General features: G+C 45.5%; 1 protein-coding gene across 1 annotated transcript in view; it reads left to right on the forward strand.

Annotated features, from left to right (window-relative positions):
- LOC143766952 (uncharacterized) overlaps window positions 1-19,601 on the forward strand; it is a 93,906-nt gene that overhangs the window by 28,581 nt on the left and 45,724 nt on the right. Inside the window, exons 2-5 of the mRNA XM_077254971.1 lie at window positions 9,762-9,911; window positions 10,041-10,220; window positions 10,304-10,427; window positions 10,511-10,608. Of these exons, the coding sequence (XP_077111086.1) occupies window positions 9,834-9,911; window positions 10,041-10,220; window positions 10,304-10,427; window positions 10,511-10,608 (480 nt within the window). The 5' untranslated portion in view covers window positions 9,762-9,833. The remainder of the gene's footprint in view (window positions 1-9,761; window positions 9,912-10,040; window positions 10,221-10,303; window positions 10,428-10,510; window positions 10,609-19,601) is intronic.

Below are 19,601 nucleotides of genomic sequence, written 5' to 3' on the forward strand. Positions count from 1 at the left end.
ATTTATATCATTTTTTTATGTTTTTGCGCTTTTATACGATAAAAACTATTTTATTGAAAAAATAATTATTTTGGCATCGCTTTATTCTGAGGACTATAACTTTTTTATTTTTTTGCTGATGATGCTGTATGGTGGCTCTTTTTTTGCGGGACAAAATGACGCTTTCAGCGGTACCATGGTTATTTATATCTGTCTTTTTGATCGCGTTTTATTCCACTTTTTATTCGTCGGTATGATAATAAAGCGTTTTTTGCCTCGTTTTTTTTCTTACGGTGTTTACTGAAGGGGTTAACTAGTGGGACAGTTTTATAGGTTGGGTCGTTACGGACGCGGCGATACTAAATATGTGTACTTTTATTGTTTGTTTGTTTTTATTTAGATAAAGAAATGTATTTATGGGAATCATATATTTTTTTTCTTTATTTAGGAATTATTATTTTTTTTTTTTACACATGTGGAATTTTTTTTAAAACTTTTTTACTTTGTCCCAGGGGGGGGACATCACAGATCGGTGATCTGACAGTTTGTACAGCACTCTGTCAGATCACTGATCTGACTTAGAGCACTGCAGGCTTACCAGCGCCTGCTCTGAGCAGGCACTCGGTAAGCCACCTCCCTCCCTGCAGGACCCGGATGCCGCGGCCATCTTGGATCCGGGACCTGCAGCGAGGAAGGAGGTAGGAGACCCTCGGAGCAACGCGATCACATCGCGTTGCTGCGGGGGTCTCAGGGAAGCCCGCAGGGAGCCCCCTCCCTGCGCGATGCTTCCCTATACCGCCGGCACGCCGCGATCATGTTTGATCGCGGTGTGCCGGGGGTTAATGTGCCGGGGGCGGTCCGTGACCGCTCCTGGCACATAGCGCCGGATGTCAGCTGCGATAGGCAGCTGACACCCGGCCGCGATCGGCCGCGCTCCCCCCGTGAGCGCGGCCGATCGCGCTGGACGTACTATTCCGTCCTTGGGAAGTAGGGCCCACCCCACATGGACGGAATAGTACGTCCAATGACAGAAAGGGGTTAAAGATTTAAATACCTCTTGAAGCTCATCAAGAGAATGCCAAGAGTGTGCAAAGCAGTCATCAAAGCAAAAGGTGGCTACTTTGAAGAACCTAGAATATTTTCAGTTGTTTCACACTTTTTTGTTAAGTATATAATTCCACATGTGTTAATTTACAATTTTCATAGTCATGAAAATACAGAAAAATCTTTAAATGAGGTGTGTCTAAACTTTTGGTCTGTACCGTATAAGATAGTTAGACCTCTTTTTGCACTAGTCTTTTGTCCAGGGAACTAGCTGATAGACACTCTGTGATGCATTGGGATATATGCTCTCCTCCCCTCAGCCGCATGGTCAGCCATCATATGAGAGAACTGTAAGTTTATTTTCTTCCTTTAATCCCTTTTTAATTTGTAATTGTCTGTATATACATAATTGTCTCATTTTATAATATCTACTATATAATTGTCTAAGGGTCACTTCCGTCTTTCTGTCTGTCTGTCACGGATATTTATTGGTCTCGGCCTCTGTCATGTAATCCAAGTCGCTGATTGGTCGTGGCAAAACAGCCACGACCAATCAGCAACGGGCACAGTTTGGCGGAAAAATGGCCGCTCCTTCCTCCCCGCAGTCAGTGCCCGCTCCATACTCCCCTCCAGTCAGCGCTCACACAGGGTTAATGGCTGTGTTACACCGCGTTATGCCGCGGTGTAACGCACTCCCTTAACGCTGCTATTAACCCTGTGTTACCAACTTTTTACTATTAAGGCTGCCTATGCAGCATCAATAGTAAAAAAATGTAATGTTAAAAATAAAAAAAATAAAAAATCGTTATATACTCACCGTCCATCGGCCGGCCTTTACCGCTCCTCGCGACGCTCCGGTGACCGCTCCATGCATTGCGATCTCGCAAGATGATGACGTGTGGTCTCGCGAGACCGCTACATCATCATCTCGCGAGACCGCAATGCACTCTTGAGACCGGAGCGTGTGAGGAGCGTCGGTAACCGCTTCTCCTGGATCCGGCCGCTTCTCCTAGATCCAGGGGCTCCGGAAGGTGAGTATATAACTATTTTTTATTTTAATTCTTTTTTTTTAACAGGGATATGATGCCCACATTGCTATATACTAGGTGGGCTGTGCAATATACTACATGGGCTGGGCAATATACTACGTGGCTGTGCGATATACTACGTGGGCTGTGCGATATACTGCGTGGGCTGTGCGATATACTGCGTGGGCTGTGCGATATACTGCGTGGGCTGTGCAATATACTACGTGGGCTGTGCAATATACTACGTGGCTGTGCGATATACTATGTGGCTGTGCGATATACTACGTGACTGGGCAATATACTACGTGGCTGGGCAATATACTACATGGCTGGCCAATATACTACGTGACTGGGCAATATACTACGTGGCTGGGCAATATACTACGTGACTGGGCAATATACTACGTCACTGGGCAATATACTACGTGGCTGGCCAATATAGTACGTGGTTGGGCAATATACTACGTGGCTGGGCAATATACCAAGTCACTGGGCAATATACTAGTGGCTGGGCAATATACTACGTGACTGGGCAATATACTACGTGGCTGGCCAATATACTACGTGACTGGGCAATATACTACGTGGCTGGGCAATGTACTATGTGGCTGGCCAATATACTACGTGGCTGGGCAATATACTATACACTATAGTTTTGTAAACACTGCCTACCTTTTGGAGTCAAATATATACAATTACTATCTTCGTTTCTCCTTGTTCTTTAACATACTTTCACATCCTCTGAAGTAAATTATGCTACTAATTGGGTTGGCGCCTTACCCGGCCGTTATTAATTAAGAAATAGGAGCCGGTGGCGAGCTAAATGTCCTGCTCTGGTGGGTAACGCTGGCAGTGACAGAACAGGGTTTTTATAGTGTATTGCTCGGTTGTGGCTGGAAATAATTATTTCATCCTCACTGCAGTGTATGCCCAATAGCCAGTACATAGCAGGCAGCCTTTTTGGCAGCTAATTATCCTAGGTGCAGTTCCCTGACTGACCTGAGGGTAAGGGGGTGCCAGAGAGCTGCGAGTTCCAAACCGGAAGTGGGATAAATAAATCTCCTTCAGAAAAGAACCGGGGGCAGCCAAACAACCCTGGTTCATGACATATTGCTGGCAGAGCGGTGGGATAATGAAAAATTTCATCCGCAGCTGACAGGCTTCTGTTTTGTGTGCTTAATGGCAATGAGGATGAGGCATTTTTAACAAGCACACAACATTTCTGAGCTGGAGATGACCAGGAGAAACTTTTGAACGCCCAACTCAGGAATTTAACTCTAAAAGGGGCATTTGATAATGTGACAGTACTTAACCCCGTCATGACCCCAGCTTTTTTTCGGTTTTTCCTTTTTCGCTCCCCTCTTTCCCAGACCCATAACTTTTTTTTACTTTTCCATCAATATGGCCATGTGAGGGCTTATTTTTTGTGGGACAAGTTGAACTTTTGAAAGACTTCATTGGTTTTGCATGTCATGTACTAGAAAACAAGAAAAAAATTCCAAGTGCGGTGAAATCGCAAAAAAAGTGCAATCCTACACTTGTTTTTTGTTTAGGTTATTTTTTATCTAAGTGGTAAAAAAATTCCAAACTCTGCTAAAACTAAAAAAAAAATTGCGCAATTTTCCGATACCCGTAGTGTCTCCATTTTTCCATCTGGGGTTGGGTGAGGGCTTATTTTTTGCGTGCCGAGATGACGTTTTTAATGATGCCATTTTGTTGCAGATAGGTTCTTTTGTTATTGCATTTTAATGCAATGTCGCGGCAACCAAAAAAACGTAATTTTGGCATTTTGAATGTTTTTCTAGCTACGCCTTTTAGCACTCAGGTTAATCCTTTTTTTTATTGATAGATTGGGCGATTCTGAACCCGGCGATACCTAATATGTGTATATTTGATTTTTTTTTATTGTTTTATTTTGAATGGGGCGAAAGGGGGTGATTTAAACTTTTATTTATTTATTTTCATATTTTTTAAAACTTTTTTTTTTACTTTTGCCATGCTTCAATAGCCTCCATGGGAAGCTAGAAGCTGGCATAGCCTGATAGGCTCTGCTACATAGGAGCGATGATCAGATCGCTCCTATGTAGTAGAATTGCTGCATTGCTATGAGCACCGACCACAGGGTGGCGCTCACAGCAAGCCGGCATCAACAACCATAGAGGTCTTCAATAGACCTCTGGTTGTCATGCCGATGGCCGGAAGCGCTAGTTAAATGCTGCTGTCAGCGCTTGACAGCAGCATTTAACTACTTAATAGCAGCGGATGGATCACAATTCCACCCGCCGCTATTGCGGGCACATGTCAGCTGTATAAAACAGCTGACATGTCCCTGCTTTGATGCGGGCTCACCGCTGGAGCCTGCATTATAGCGAGGGTTCTGACCTCGGACGTACTATCCCATCCAAGGTCAGAAAGGGGATAATGGTGTTGCTCAAGAGTCGGGAACTGATACCCGATACCCATATTTTGCCATGAATGGGGAGTGAATATATCTGGTCACAAAGCTGAGAGGGGAGGTAATTGAGCAGTTACTGCTTCCAGGGCCATACAGACACAGAGTGTTACACATGACCCATGCACATGTGTTAGGTGGTCACCTGGTCATAGAAAAAACCCAGGAACGGTTCCTCCAGAGGTTCTACTGGCCCAGTTGCCACCATGGTATTGTGAATATCTGTAACATAGTAACATAACATAACATATTACTATGAATATCTGTAGGTCCTGTGCCACCTGCTAGCTGACTTCCCCAGTGGCCCACTTTCGTAGCCCCTTAGTGCTGTTGCCTATTACTGAGGTGCGATTTGATCACATAGCCATGGATCTAGTGGGACCCTTGGTTGCCAGAGGACATCAGTTTATCTTGGTGGTACTGGACTATGCTACGTGTTACCCGGAGGCCATTCCACTACATAACTCCTCTGCCAAGTGTATCACCCGAGAGCTGGTCCACGTCAACTATAAAGTCCACCAACCAGGGAGAAGGAAGCTCTACCAGGTATACCACCTCAACCTGATTAAGCCATGGCAAGATAGGGAGCCCATGGGAGCTCCATGCTTGGTAGCCAAGCCTGAAGTGCACGTGGAGGAAGTTAAGGTGGCAGAGACGCTGTCACAGGCCCAAAAGCAAACAGTGCCCGAGAGTTGCTACAGTGGAACAGTGACCTGTTCTCGAAGCTGCCAGGTTGTATGAAGATCATAGAGCATGAGGTTCTGAAGGAGCCTCTTGTTCAGGTTAATTTGAAGCCATATCGGATTCGCGAAGCACTCTGAGAGGTGATCTCAAAAGAGGTGAAGCAGATGCTGAGTCTGTGATTCATCGAGGAGTCCAAGACCAGTCCAATAGTCTTAGTACCAAAACCAGATGGAGAATGGCAGTTTTGCAATGACTATGGGAAGCTGAACAAAGTTTCTAAGTCCGATGCGTACCTGATGCCCTGGGTCGATGAATTAATTGAGAGGCTAGGGCTGGCTCGGTAGAGTGCCTTGCGAAAGTATTCGGCCCCCTGGAACTTTTCAACCTTTTCCCACATATCATGCTTCAAACATAAAGATACCAAATGTAAATTTTTGATAAAGAATCAACAACAAGTGGAACACAATTGTGAAGTTGAACGAAATGTATTGGTTATTTTAAATTTTTGTGGAAATTCAAAAACTGAAAAGTGGGACGTGCAATATTATTCGGCCCCTTTAACTTAAAATTAAAAAAAAAAGAAAAAGAAAGCCATTTCTCAAACATTTCCATAAAAATTGTTGTTTAAAGTTTGCAACAAGCCATCTGGGAGACGCACCAAATGTGGAAGAAGGTGCTCTGGTCAGATGCAACCAAAATCGAACTTTTTGGCAACAATGCCAAACGATATGTTTGGTGTAAAGGCAACACAGCTCATCACCCTGAACACACCATCCCCACTGTCAAATATGGTGGTGGCAGCATCAAGGTTTGGGGCTGCTTTTCTTCAGCAGGGACATGTAAGATGGTTAAAATTGATGGGAAGATAGATGGAGCCAAATACAGGACCATTCTTGAAGAAAACCTGTTGGAGTCTGCAAAATACCTGAGACTGGGACAGAGATTTGTCTTCCAACAAGACAATGATCCCAAACATAAAGCAAAATCTACAATGGAATGGTTCACAAATAAACATATCCAGGTGTTAGAATGGCCAAGTAAAAGTCCAGACCTCAATCCAATCGAGAATCTGTGGAAAGAACTGAAAACTGCAGTTCACGAACGATCTCCATCAAACCTCACTGAGCTCGAGCTGTTTGCCAAGGAAGAATGGGCAAGAATTTCAGTCTTTCAATGTACAAAACCGATAGAGACATACCCCAAGCGACTTACAGCTGTAATAGCAGCAAAAGGTGGCGCAACAAAGTGTTAAGTTAAAGGGGCCGAATAATATTGCACGTCCCACTTTTCAGTTTTTGAATTTCCACAAAAATTTAAAATAACCAATACATTTCGTTCAACTTAACAATTGTGTTCCACTTGTTGTTGATTCTTCATCAAAAATGTATATTTGGTATCTTTATGTTTGAAGCATGATATGTGGGAAAAGGTTGAAAAGTTCCAGGGGGCCGAATACTTTCGCAAGGCACTGTACATTACTACCCTTGACCTCACAAAAGGGCATTTGCAAATCCCCATGTTCCAAGATGACAAAATGACAAAGAGAAGACTGTCTTTTCAATGCCAGATGGAGGCTTCCAATACACTAGGATGCTGTTTGGGTTAGAAGGCTCTCCAGCCACATTCCAGAGAGCCATGGACTGAATCCTAGCTCCCCCAAAAGAGGTACGTAGTGACCTATCTGGACAACATTGTGATCTTCAGCTAGGATTGGGGAAGCCATTTGAGCAAGGTCCAGGTGATATTTGATGCTCTACGGAAGGCGGGGTTTTCCATAAACCCGCAGAAATGTGCCTTGGGAATAGAGGAAGTGAAATACTTGGGCTATGTTGTAGGTAGGGGCAAAAAAATCCCCAGATAAAGTTGAAGCGATCCAGGGTTGACCATAACCCCTCTCAAAGAAGCAGGTCAGGGCATTCCTGGACACTGTGGGCTATTACTGCCGGTTTATCCCAAACTTCGCCATGGTAGCTGCCTCTCTGACAGACCTCCTTAAAGGGACAAAGTCAGCTATGGCTAAGTGATCTCCAGAATCTGAGATGGCCTTCCAGGAACTGAAGCTGTCCCTGTGTAAACAGCCGAAGCTAGTAGCACCTGATTTCTCCAACTAGTTTGTGGTCCAAATGGATGCATCGGATGTCGGTTTGGGCGCTGTCTTATCTCAGGAGGAGAACGGGGAAGAGCACACCCCATAAGGTATCTTAGCCGAAAGTTGTCATCCTGTGAGAAAAATTATTCCATAGTGGAGTAGGAATGTTTAGCCTTCAAGTGGACGTTGGAGACTCTAAGGTACTACCTCTTAGGCAGGATATTCAGACTAGTGTCAGACCATGCCCACTGAAGTGGATAAGGGAGAAGAAATGGAATAATGCCCGAGTGACCAGGTGGTTCCTAGCACTTCATTATTTTAACTTCCATGTGGAGCATAGGCCAGGGAAACTGCATGGCAATTCTGACGCTCTGTCAAGAGTCTACTATTTGTTGGCAGAAGATGCCATGCCCCCTGTCTTTAGGTGCGGGGTATGTAAGATGGCTGCAGCATTCTGTAATGTGACCTTAAAGATAAGAAAAACAAGTTGGATTAGACTCACCCAGGGGCGGTCCCGGTTCGGGTCCAATGGGCATCGCAGGTCCGGGTCCGGCGCCTCCCATCTTCATGCGATGACGTCCTCTTCCTTGCTTCTGTTGCGGCTCCTGTGCAGGCATACTGATTTGCCCTGTTGAGAGCAGCGTAAAGTACTGCAGTGCGCAGGTGCTGGGCCTCTCTGACCTTTCCCGATGCCTGCGCACTGCAGTACTTTGCTCTGCCCTCAACAGGGCAGAGAATTATGCCTGCGCAGGGGCCCTGACAGAAGCAAGGAGGATGACAACATCGTATGAAGATGGGAGGCACCTGACCCGGACTAGCGATACCCATCGGACCCAGACCGTCCCTGGGTGAGCATAATCTAACTTGTTTTTCTTATCTTTCAGGTTACATCGGGGGCTTATCTACAGCGTTACAGAATGCTGTAGATAAGCTCCTAATGGTGGTGGCCACAGTTTATAGCCTCAAAATGAGGTGACAGATTCACTTTAAAAGGTATCTTATTGGATGCCGCCTCTGGCCTGACCTAATAGACCTTCAGTCATTGCAGGCCCAGACACCATTATTAGGTATGTAAGTATCGTAGTAACTAGGCCGCCGAGTACTTGGAAGCGGAGGGGCATTCAACAGAACTCTGTCAGACCTTCTTAGATACACTTAGGTAGGAAAAAAGGACCATCCCCGTTCTGCCGCAAGAGGAATTACAAAAATTGTTGAGGTTTCAATGTGGTTTATTCTACGCGTTTCAGGGTTCAGGTGATCCCTTCATCAGGACATACCACAAATATTGTACCAAGGTACAATATTTGTTCTATGTCCTGATGAAGGGGTCACCTGAACCCTGTAACGCGTAGAATAAACCACGTTGAAACCTCTACAATTTTTGGAATTCCTCTTGCGGCAGCGCAGGGAGGATCCTTTTTTCCTACCTAAGTGTATGTTTCAATCAGGTCTTGCACTGACCAGTGGATCTTCAGCAGCCACTATTAATATATGTCCTTTCTCCACTCTCACCAGGTGAGTAGTTCTCTTGGTGGGCAACACTGTGTAACGTTTGATAAGACCCTATTTGCGCTTTTGTGTCTCCCTCTCTTCTCTGACTACACCTTCTTAGATGCCATGTTTGCTTTTCACATGAGCAAGTGGTTAAACTGCCAGGGTTTTTGTTGCAGCCGCTCCTGTGCCGTCCCTGCGGTGCACATCTATGTTATGGTTCCCAAAAGAGTTGATTTGTAAAAAAAAAAAATGTTTCACTTGATAACATATAATAAAATGTCTTCTGCTTTTTTATGTTTTTTTATTTTTACAAGAATTATTGGAGCCAATTTTTCTTTTGAATCATTTTAATATCTGTTTTTTTTCCCTGGTGTTTTTCCTGTAATATAAGAAAGCCTAAGGCCAGAAATAAACCCCATAAATCACTGTACATGGAGACTTTGGGATCAGATCATTTCTGTCCGCGTTGATTATGGAAACAAAAAAATCTTTTCTAAAAGCCTCAAACTTCTGTGTGTGTGAATCAGAGCTGAGATCTAACGTGATAGAAGATTACAGTGCGGGGAAGACGGGAAACCTTCATATAGAGGCCGGTGGTGATGGAGTCAGTGACCGACTCTGGCCACATATGTCTCTAGAGCCGTAGTAGAAGATGAAGATGTCGTCCTCATCATGAAGTAGTTATTTCTCATGTCGCGTGTAATGAATATCTCCTGCAGTATTGCTAATGCCGATTCCAGGGTCGGTAAATGAGACGAGAATTAGCGTTATGGAAGATGAGTCTATGAGGAACGTATTCAGCTGCCAACTCCGAGGAAGAAACTGCTTGTTGTCTGTGGCCTAAATATATAGGTTTTATTAGTAGATGTAAAGAAGGAAACTAAATACTGCAAAATAATAAATCTCCTCATATGTTTCCCTTATTATCTCCAGTAATTGTATTATTACACAGGATTCTTATGATGTTACATCGGCTCATCTTCTCATTCAGGTCTCTACAATATCGGATCCTCTCAGTGAAGATCTTCTACAGAAGAGAATTGTCCTGATTTACCCATCACAGATGGATATGGACAGAGACAAGATGGCGGAGAGGATATTCCACCTCACCCTAGAGATCCTCTTCCGGCTTACTGGGGAGGTGAGAGATTCTGATGACGTCACATTACATCATTCTTATCTATGGGAATAACAGATGGACAGAACTGGAGAGGTGAGGACTCTGGAAATGTCTGTAGTGAGATTTATTAATGTGTCTCTCCATTACCAGGATTACACAGTGGTGAAGAAGACCTCTAGTGATCGCTGTCAGGACCCTGTGTCTGAGGGATGGGGAAGACCCCGGAGCCCAATCACGGGGCCTCCACCTCACCTCCTGATCCATGAGGACATCAATGACCAGAAGATCCTAGAACTCACCTACAAGATGATTGAGCTGCTGACTGGAGAGGTGACACTGCTGGGAATGCTGGGACATTATACAGTAACGCTATGAAGGGATCGGGGGGATGACGGTATCATTGTATGTGTCAGGTTCCTATAAGGTGTCAGGATGTCGCTGTCTATTTCTCCATGGAGGAGTGGAAGTATTTAGAAGGACACAGAGATCTGTACAAGAACGTCATAATGGAGGTTCCCCAGCCCCTCACATCTCCAGGTAATAGACAGGACTAAATACACACGGCCTATAATTATCTGTATGTAAAGAATGAATTCACTCCCTGTATGTGTTTCCTGCAGTTCTATCCAGTAAGAGGACAACACCAGAGCGATGTCCCCGTCCTCTTCTTCCACAGGACTGTAACCAAGAAGATCCCATTGCTCCTCAGGATCATCAGGTAGATGGAGAGAAGGTGTCAGGAGATCTCCCCTATGATGTGTAGACGCCGGTGAAGGTCTTGTGCTCAGTCTTGTTTTATCTCACCATCCTGGTAGCTCTTCTCTGAACTTGCTCTCTCTTTTCTTTGTTTTATTTAAATGTGGTGCCCAGAACTGGACACAGTGTTCCAGAAGAGTTCTGACCAAAAAGGAGTAGAGGAGAATAATTATTTGACGTGATGTAGACTGTATACTTCTCTTAAGACATCACAGCACTTGTGTTGGCAGCGGATTACTCACGATTCTCTCCAAGCGTGTGGCAACAGAACTTGTTTATTCAGGAACAATCGGGAACACTATAGCATAAGCTTAATATATCAGGAATAAATCATTTGTGTGTCTCTATCTGTGCAGCATCTACAGCAGGCTGCTTCTCTCATATACAGGAAAACAGGAAATACATTTGTCACATGCTCTTCCTGTGTGAGCCTATGGGAGGTTTTTTTTACTCTGTAAACAGCATACAGAACTAGCAAATACTCATAATGGAGTTGTTGCACCAAACATATTCCAACACCCCCACTCAACCACTACTTATCCTGTTAGTCCCATTGCGGTTCTGAAGTCCACAAACTTGGCTCTTGATAATGGCTTTGTCATACCATTAGCTAACATCTTGTTAGACTCGCAATAAACAAACTCAAGCACACGACGTTCTACATCCTACTAAGTCACGTAAGTGGTGATATTTTATATCAATGTGCTTAGTCCTTGCACTAATCTTCTTACTGCTGGCAAGATAACTGTTGGTTGAGCTAATGGCTTGCCGTAGTCTTCCAAAAGTTGTTTCAACCAAGTTACTTCTCGACTTGCATAAGCAGCAGGCATATATTCTGCTTCCGTAGAAGATAATGCAACTGACACTTGTTTTCTGCTGGACTAAGAAATTGAATTTTCTCCTAACTTGTACAAGTAACCACTAGTTGATTTTCGATCACTTGAATCTCCAGCCCAATTTTCATCCACCTGACCTCTGAGAGTGAGATCTGCTGATGAAGATGTCTTAAGATTTAGCCTTTGAGTTTCTTTAAGATATTGAAGAATTCCAGGGCCGGACTGGGACTAAAATTCAGCCCTGGCATTTGAAGGTACACAGGCCCATTTGTCACATGGTGACTGTATAATATCTTTGTACACCTGTAGGTCACAAGAAGTGAGGGGAGTGTAACATGACTATATAGGTGTAGGAGCGGGCAAAACTGCTATTTTACACACAGAGTGGGGTCTCATAGATAATGAAGATGATGTTGCGCTCTACATGGTGCTGCGGCCTCTTCATACACAGTAGCTGATGGACAGTGATGCAAATTGTCAGATACCAATGAGCTAATATTTATGTATTTATTTTACTCACTGATATAGCACCACTAGTGTTGAGCGATGCCGTCCGATACTTGAAAGTATCGGTATCGGAAAGTATCGGCCGATACCGGCAAAGTATCGGATCTAATCCGATACCGATACCCGATACCAATACAAGTCAATGGGACACCAAGTATCGGACGGTATCCTCTATGGTTCCCAGGGTCTGAAGGAGAGGAAACTCCTTCAGGCCCTGAGATCCATATCAATGTGTAAAAGAAAGAATTAAAATAAAAAATAGGGATATACTCACCCTCTGACGCGCCCTGGACTTTACCGCCGTAACCGGGAGCCGTTGTACCTAAGAATGCGCGCTTGAAAGACCTTAGATGACATCACGGCTTACAGATAATGACTTACAGATTACTTTCTTTCTGATTGACTCGTTCACTTTTACCTTCTTTTCCATCTGGCCCAGACCGACATGACAACTTCTCCAGCCACAACTCGTCTGCAGAGATTACAACAAAGACACATTTCACATCTCATATTCCAGCCTCATCACCATCTATTCCCGAACTGCAAACTCCTCATCCTGCTGATACCCCAATACTGAGCCTCTGCTGCCGTATGTGTCCCTATTACTGCACCTGATACCCCAATACTGAGCCGCTGCTGCCGTATGTGTCCCTATTACTACACCTGATACCGCAATACTGAGCCGCTGCTGCCGTATGTGTCCCTATTACTGCACCTGATGCCCCAATACTGAGCCGCTGCTGCCGTATGTGTCCCTATTACTGCACCTGATACCCCAATACTGAGCCGCTGCTGCCGTATGTGTCCCTATTACTGCCCCTGATACCCCAATACTGAGCCGCTGCTGCCGTATGTGTCCCTATTACTGCCCCTGATACCCCAATACTGAGCCGCTGCTGCCTATGTGTCCCTATTAATGCACCTGATACCCCAATACTGAGCCTCTGCTGCCGTATGTGTCCCTATTACTGCACCTGATACCCCAATACTGAGCCGCTGCTGACGTATGTGTCCCAATTACTGCCCCTGATACCCCAATACTGAGCCACTGCTGCCGTATGTGTCCCAATTACTGCACCTGATACCCCAATACTGAGCCGCTGCTGCCGTATGTGTCCCTATTACTGCCCCTGATACCCCAATACTGAGCCACTGCTGCCGTATGTGTCCCTATTACTGCCCCTGATACCCCAATACTGAGCCCCTGCTGCTGCATGTGTCCCTATTACTGCACCTGATACCCCAATACTGAGCCCCTGCTGCCGCATGTGTCCCTATTACTGCACCTGATACCCCAAATACTGAGCCGCTGCTGCCGTATGTGTCCATATTACTGCACCTGATACCCCAATACTGAGCCTCTGCTGCCGTATGTGTCCCTATTACTGCACCTGATACCCCAATACTGAGCCGCTGCTGCCGTATGTGTCCCTATTACTGCACCTGATACCCCAATACTGAGCCACTGATGCCGTATGTGTCCCTATTACTGCCCCTGATACCACAATACTGAGCCGCTGCTGCCGTATGTGTCCCTATTACTGCACCTAATACCCCAATACTGAGCCGCTGCTGCCGTATGTGTCCCTATTACTGCCCCTGATACCCTAATACTGAGCCACTGCTGCCGTATGTGTCCTTATTACTGCACCTGATACCACAATACTGAGCCTCTGCTGCCGTATGTGTCCCTATTACTGCTCCTGATACCCCAATACTGAGCCGCTGCTGCCGTATGTGTCCCTATTACTGCCCCTGATACCCCAATACTGAGCCGCTGCTGCCGTATGTGTCCCTATTACTGCTCCTGATACCCCAATACTGAGCCGCTGCTGCCGTATGTGTCCCTATTACTGCTCCTGATACCCCAATACTGAGCCTCTGCTGCCGTATGTGTCATTATTACTGCACCTGATACCCCAATACTGAGCCGCTGCTGCCGTATGTGTCCCTATTACTGCACCTGATACCCCAATATTGAGCCGCTGCTGCCATATGTGTCCCTATTACTGCCCCTGATACCCCAATACTGAGCCGCTGCTGCCGTATGTGACCCTATTACTGCACCTGATACCCCAATACTGAGCTGCTGCTGCCGTATGTGTCCCTATTACTGCACCTGATACCCCAATACTGAGCCACTGCTGCAATATGTGTCCCTATTACTGCCCCTGATACCCCAATACTGAGCCTCTGCCATATGTGCCCCTATTACTGCCCCTGATACCCCAATACTGAGCCTCTGCCGTATGTGTCCCTATTACTGCCCCTGATACCCCAATACAGAGCCACTGCTGCCGTATGTGTCCCTATTACTGCTCCTGATACCCCAATACTGAGCCGGTGCTGCCGTATGTGTCCCTATTACTGCCCCTGATACCCCAATACTGAGCCGCTGCTGCCGTATGTGTCCCTATTACTGCACCTGATACCCCAATACTGAGCCTCTGCTGCCGTATGTGTCCTTATTACTGCACCTGATACCCCAATACTGAGCCGCTGCTGCCATATGTGTCCTTATTACTGCACCTGATACCCCAATACTGAGCCGCTGCTGCCGTATGTGACCATATTACTGCACCTGATACCCCAATACTGAGCCGCTGCTGCCATATGTGTCCTTATTACTGCACCTGATACCCCAATACTGAGCCGCTGCTGCCTATGTGTCCCTATTACTGCACCTGATACCCCAATACTGAGCTGCTGCTGCCGTATGTGTCTCTATTACTGCACCTGATACTCCAATACTGAGCCGCTGCTGCCGTATGTGTCCCCATTACTGCCCCTGATACCCCAATACTGAGCCGCTGCTGCCGTATGTGTCCCTATTACTGCCCCTGATACCCCAATACTGAGCCTCTGCTGCCGTATGTGTCCCTATTACTGCACCTGATACCCCAATACTGAGCCGCTGCTGCCTATGTGTCCCTATTACTGCACCTGATACCCCAATACTGAGCTGCTGCTGCCGTATGTGTCCTTATTACTGCACCTGATACCCCAATACTGAGCCATTGCTGCCCTATGTGTCCCTATTACTGCCCCTGATACCCCAATACTGAGCTGCTGCTGCCGTATGTGTCCCTATTACTGCACCTGATACCCCAATACTGAGCCGCTGCTGCCTATGTGTCCCTATTACTGCACCTGATACCCCAATACTGAGCCGCTGCTGCCGTATGTGACCCTATTACTGCACCTGATACCCCAATACTGAGCCGCTGCTGCCGTATGTGTCCCTATTACTGCACCTGATACTCCAATACTGAGCCGCTGCTGCCGTATGTGTCCCTATTACTGCACCTGATACCCCAATACTGAGCGCTGCTGCCGTATGTGTCCCTATTACTGCACCTGATACCCCAATACTGAGCCGCTGCTGCCGTATGTGTCCCTATTACTGCACCTGATACCCCAATACTGAGCCGCTGCTGCCGTATGTGTCCCTATTACTGCCCGATACCCCAATACTGAGCCGCTGCTGCCGTATGTGTCCCTATTACTGCACCTGATACCCCAATACTGAGCCGCTGCTGCCTCATGTGTCCCTATTACTGCACCTGCTGTGTGGTACAAAAACAGCACTCCTTTTACTGCCCTACATAATAATGCCACCACTGTGCCCTTTAAATAGTAATAATGCCTTTGTGCCCTCTATATGGTAAAATTGCCCCCACTAGAAAATATTAATGCACTGTGCAAATGCACTTGAAAACAGTATCCACATTTTTCCCCTAGAAAGTAATAATGCCCCTTGTGCACATGACTGCCATAATACTCTGAGTGCCCCTATAACAATGATGCTTCTTAAGTGCCCAGTTAACATCTACTAAAGTCCCCTGAGTCCCCAATGTACAACTCCTTTATATACATTATGATGGACAAACAGCTCCCTTATATACAGTATAATACACCCACAGTCACTCTATACACAATATGATGTTCCCACAACTGCCCTCTACACAGCATTATGGGCCTTAAACTCCACTATACATAGTATGGTGGTCCCACAGCTCCCCTATACACAGTATATTGGGCCCACAGCTCCGCTATACAGAGTATGAGGTCCCCACTGCTCCCCCAAAATACTGAATAGCACAGTAGCCCTCAGACTGTATAATGGCCTCCGCACATTAGCTCACAAACTGTACACTATAATGCTCCTCCACATTAGCTCCCAAACTGTATAATGGTCCCTGCATTAGTCCTCAAGCTGTATAATGGCCCCTGCATTAGTCCCCAAGCTGTATAATGGCTCCCGCATTAGTCCCCAAGCTGTATAATGGCCCCTGCATTAGTCCCCAAGCTGTATAATGGCCCCTGCATTAGTCCTCAAGCTGTATAATGGCCCCTGCATTAGTCCCCAAGCTGTATAATGGCCCCTGCATTAGTCCCCAAGCTGTATAATGGCCCCTGCATTAGTCCCCAAGCTGTATAGTGACCCTTGCATTAGTCCACAAGCTGTATAATAGATGCTGAATTATTCCCTGAATTGTATGAGGGCCCCCCCACAAAGTTTCAGAGTCCCACACACTACGTAGAAGGGTCTCCCATTGTTTATTATGCCCCCACATCACATCACAAGTCTTAATTAAAAAAAAAAAATCATATACTCATCTAACCCAGGATCCTGACAAGTCCAGTGGCAAGGCAACGCAGTGTAGCATGCGCCAGGACTCTGACGTCCCCAGCGTGCATTGGTGCCTTGGTCACATATTATCCTGTATATAAGATCAGATGTCTGTGCACATAGTATAGGATATGAGTGACATATGTGCACTGTATATTGTATATTATAACATATGCATTGACCGATTGCTCCTGGACCGGGCCACAGGACATACATGATATAATATACAGTGGCTATATATATATATATATATATATATATATATATATATATATATATATATATATATATATATATATATAGTGTATGATGTCCTGCAGCCAGGCTCAGGAGTGATCGGCCTATGATCCTGTATACAGCTGTCTGCTGGGAGTTATTGCTGCAGCATGTTCCTGCACACAGATCAGGCCACACTGGAGCTGATGACCCCACTGACAGCGCGACCCCATCTGTGTGAAGCTTCAAGCTGGACAATAAATCATCTCTCCGGCCTCAGCTTGACTGCAGACACCACGGCCAGACAAGATCCGACTCTGTCAGAGACCTCCTGCCCCGGCCCCCTGCTCTGCTGACCTCATCACTGAAGCTCCTCTCAGCCCGGCCGGCTCGCAGGTGACGTCCACCCTCACATCATGTGGTGTGTCTGCAATCCTGGGATGTCCGGGCCGGCACTTGTACAACTTGATGGTACAGTACAGTGCCGGGAGGCCTAAAACTTCTGCATGGGGCAGACCTGCACAGCGCCCCCTGCTTGTGTGCATGATCGCGCTGCAGAATTGAAATCAGCAGAGCCAAGGGGCGGCACAGAACAGCACAGAACAGCACAGTGCCGCCCCTTACTGGTCCTGCTGGTTTCATCGGTGCAGCGTGACTGTGTGTGCAGGCAAGCTAATGCTGCGCCTGCCAGACATGCTGCTGAAGAGGGAGTGGAGGTGATCGAGCGGCCCATTAGAGGGACCGGCCGTTCTGGCATTTGCCAGAAGTGCCCAATGGCCAGTCCGGCCCTGAAGAATTCTCTTAATTGCATTCCACTCTCTTTGGCATGGCTTGCTTACATGTCGACAGAGAATTCCGACTGTGGCTGTGATATCCGGACGAGTTATGGTTACTATGTACAGAAGCGCCCCCACTGCTTGACTGTAGCTCTCATTGCTGGGTAGCAGATCTTCTCCTTCCAACTTTAGGTAGGACGGATCCATTGGTGTTGACACATCTTTGGCTTCTGACATTCCAAACTGATTTAGGATTGCGGAAATTTTAGAAATTTGGTTGAGAAGAAAACTCCCATCTTCCTCTCTATGGATTTGGATTCCCAAATAATATGTCACTCCATTTCCAAGGTCCTTAGTCTCAAAGTGCTGGTTGAGAATTTCTCCTAGCTTTAGAATTTCTTTTTCATCTTGATGAGACATGATTACATCGTCTATATATAGGAGAACATACATCCACTCCTTTGCTACATTTTTCGCATATAAACATGGATCAGCTGGAGATCTTTTAAATCCTTCATCCATCAAAACTTTGTTCAAGCCCTTGCTAACTGCTTAAGTCCATAGAGAGATTTTTGCGTTTTACAAACAAGGTGTTCTTAATCATAGTAACATAATTAGCAAGGATGAAAAGAGACATTTGTCCATCCAGTTCAGCCTATATTCCATCAGAATAAATCCCCAGATCTCCGTCCTTCTAAAAACCTAATAACTGTAAGATACAATATTGTTAGGCTCCAGGAAGACATCCAGGCCTCTCTTGAACCTCTCGACTGAGTTCACCATCACCACTTCTCCAGGCAAGGAATTCTTCACCCTTTTTAATATACCCCTTGGGTTGGCTCATGTACAACTCTTCTTCAATGTCACCATGTAGGAAGGCTGTTTTAATAAAATATCTCACTGTCATCTGTTGAACTGCAGCTACGGACATTAAGGTTCTGATTGTGGTTTGCTTCACAACTGGAGAAAATGTTGCATCATAATCTTCAAATAATAAAAGTTTCAGCCAGCTCTGTCGTCCTTTGGAGATCTGCTCAAATGGGAGAGGCACACCCATGATGTAATAGCCACAGTATACAACACAAAATTCCAGCAAATCTTTCCTGCTTGGCACTTAAAAACCATTTTATTGGCTTGTGCCAATTAGTCCATATGGCAGAATTCCTTAATATACAAAGGGCGATCAAAAAAGGGCACACTGCTGCCTTCTTCTCCTAGAAGACCTAAGAAGGTCGAAACGCGCAGTCTGCAGCAGTATGACCTTTTTTGATGCCCCCTGAGTATATTAAGGACTTCTGCCATATAGATTATTTTAAAGATGATAGAATAAAATGGTTTTTAACAAGCTGTCATGATGGCTTCTCCCCAATACTTTGTAAGTAGATTTGCATCAAACAACATACTTCTTCCACTTTCACAGAGACTACGGTTCTTTATCTCTGCAATGCCATTTTGTTCTGGGTTGTATGGATTGGTAGTCTGGGATTCCATCCTTTTTCAAAATGGTTTGCACCTTACCACTTGTATATTCGGTTCCATTATCTACACGCAGGACTTTTGGCATTCTTCTAAATTTGTTAAACACTACAGCAAGATATTCTTCAAGTTTCTATGGAACTTCATCTTTACTGTGAAGCAGGTAGGCAACTGTATATCTGGAGTTGTCATCAATAAATGTGAGAAAATATCTCTTCTTGCTAGGAGTTTGAACAATCATTGGACCACACACATCTGTATGTATCAGATCCAGAGACTGTGCAGATCTAGTGGTGCTTGTTTTAGGAAAGGATTTTCTGGACATTTTCCCTTTAAGACAACTAGAGCACTTCATCACCAAGATGTCTGTGCCATACATGCATACAGTTCTTATGCAGATCTTGTCTAGCACTGTACACTCTTTCTTTACATTTTAGCTGATAAAGTTCATATTGGATTTTTCCTTCTGCAAGAGTGTGACCCTTCTTTGAAATGATGCAGCTGTTATCTC

The sequence above is a fragment of the Ranitomeya variabilis genome, chromosome 4 (assembly GCF_051348905.1).
Source record: "Ranitomeya variabilis isolate aRanVar5 chromosome 4, aRanVar5.hap1, whole genome shotgun sequence".
NCBI classification, from domain to species: Eukaryota; Metazoa; Chordata; class Amphibia; order Anura; family Dendrobatidae; genus Ranitomeya; species Ranitomeya variabilis.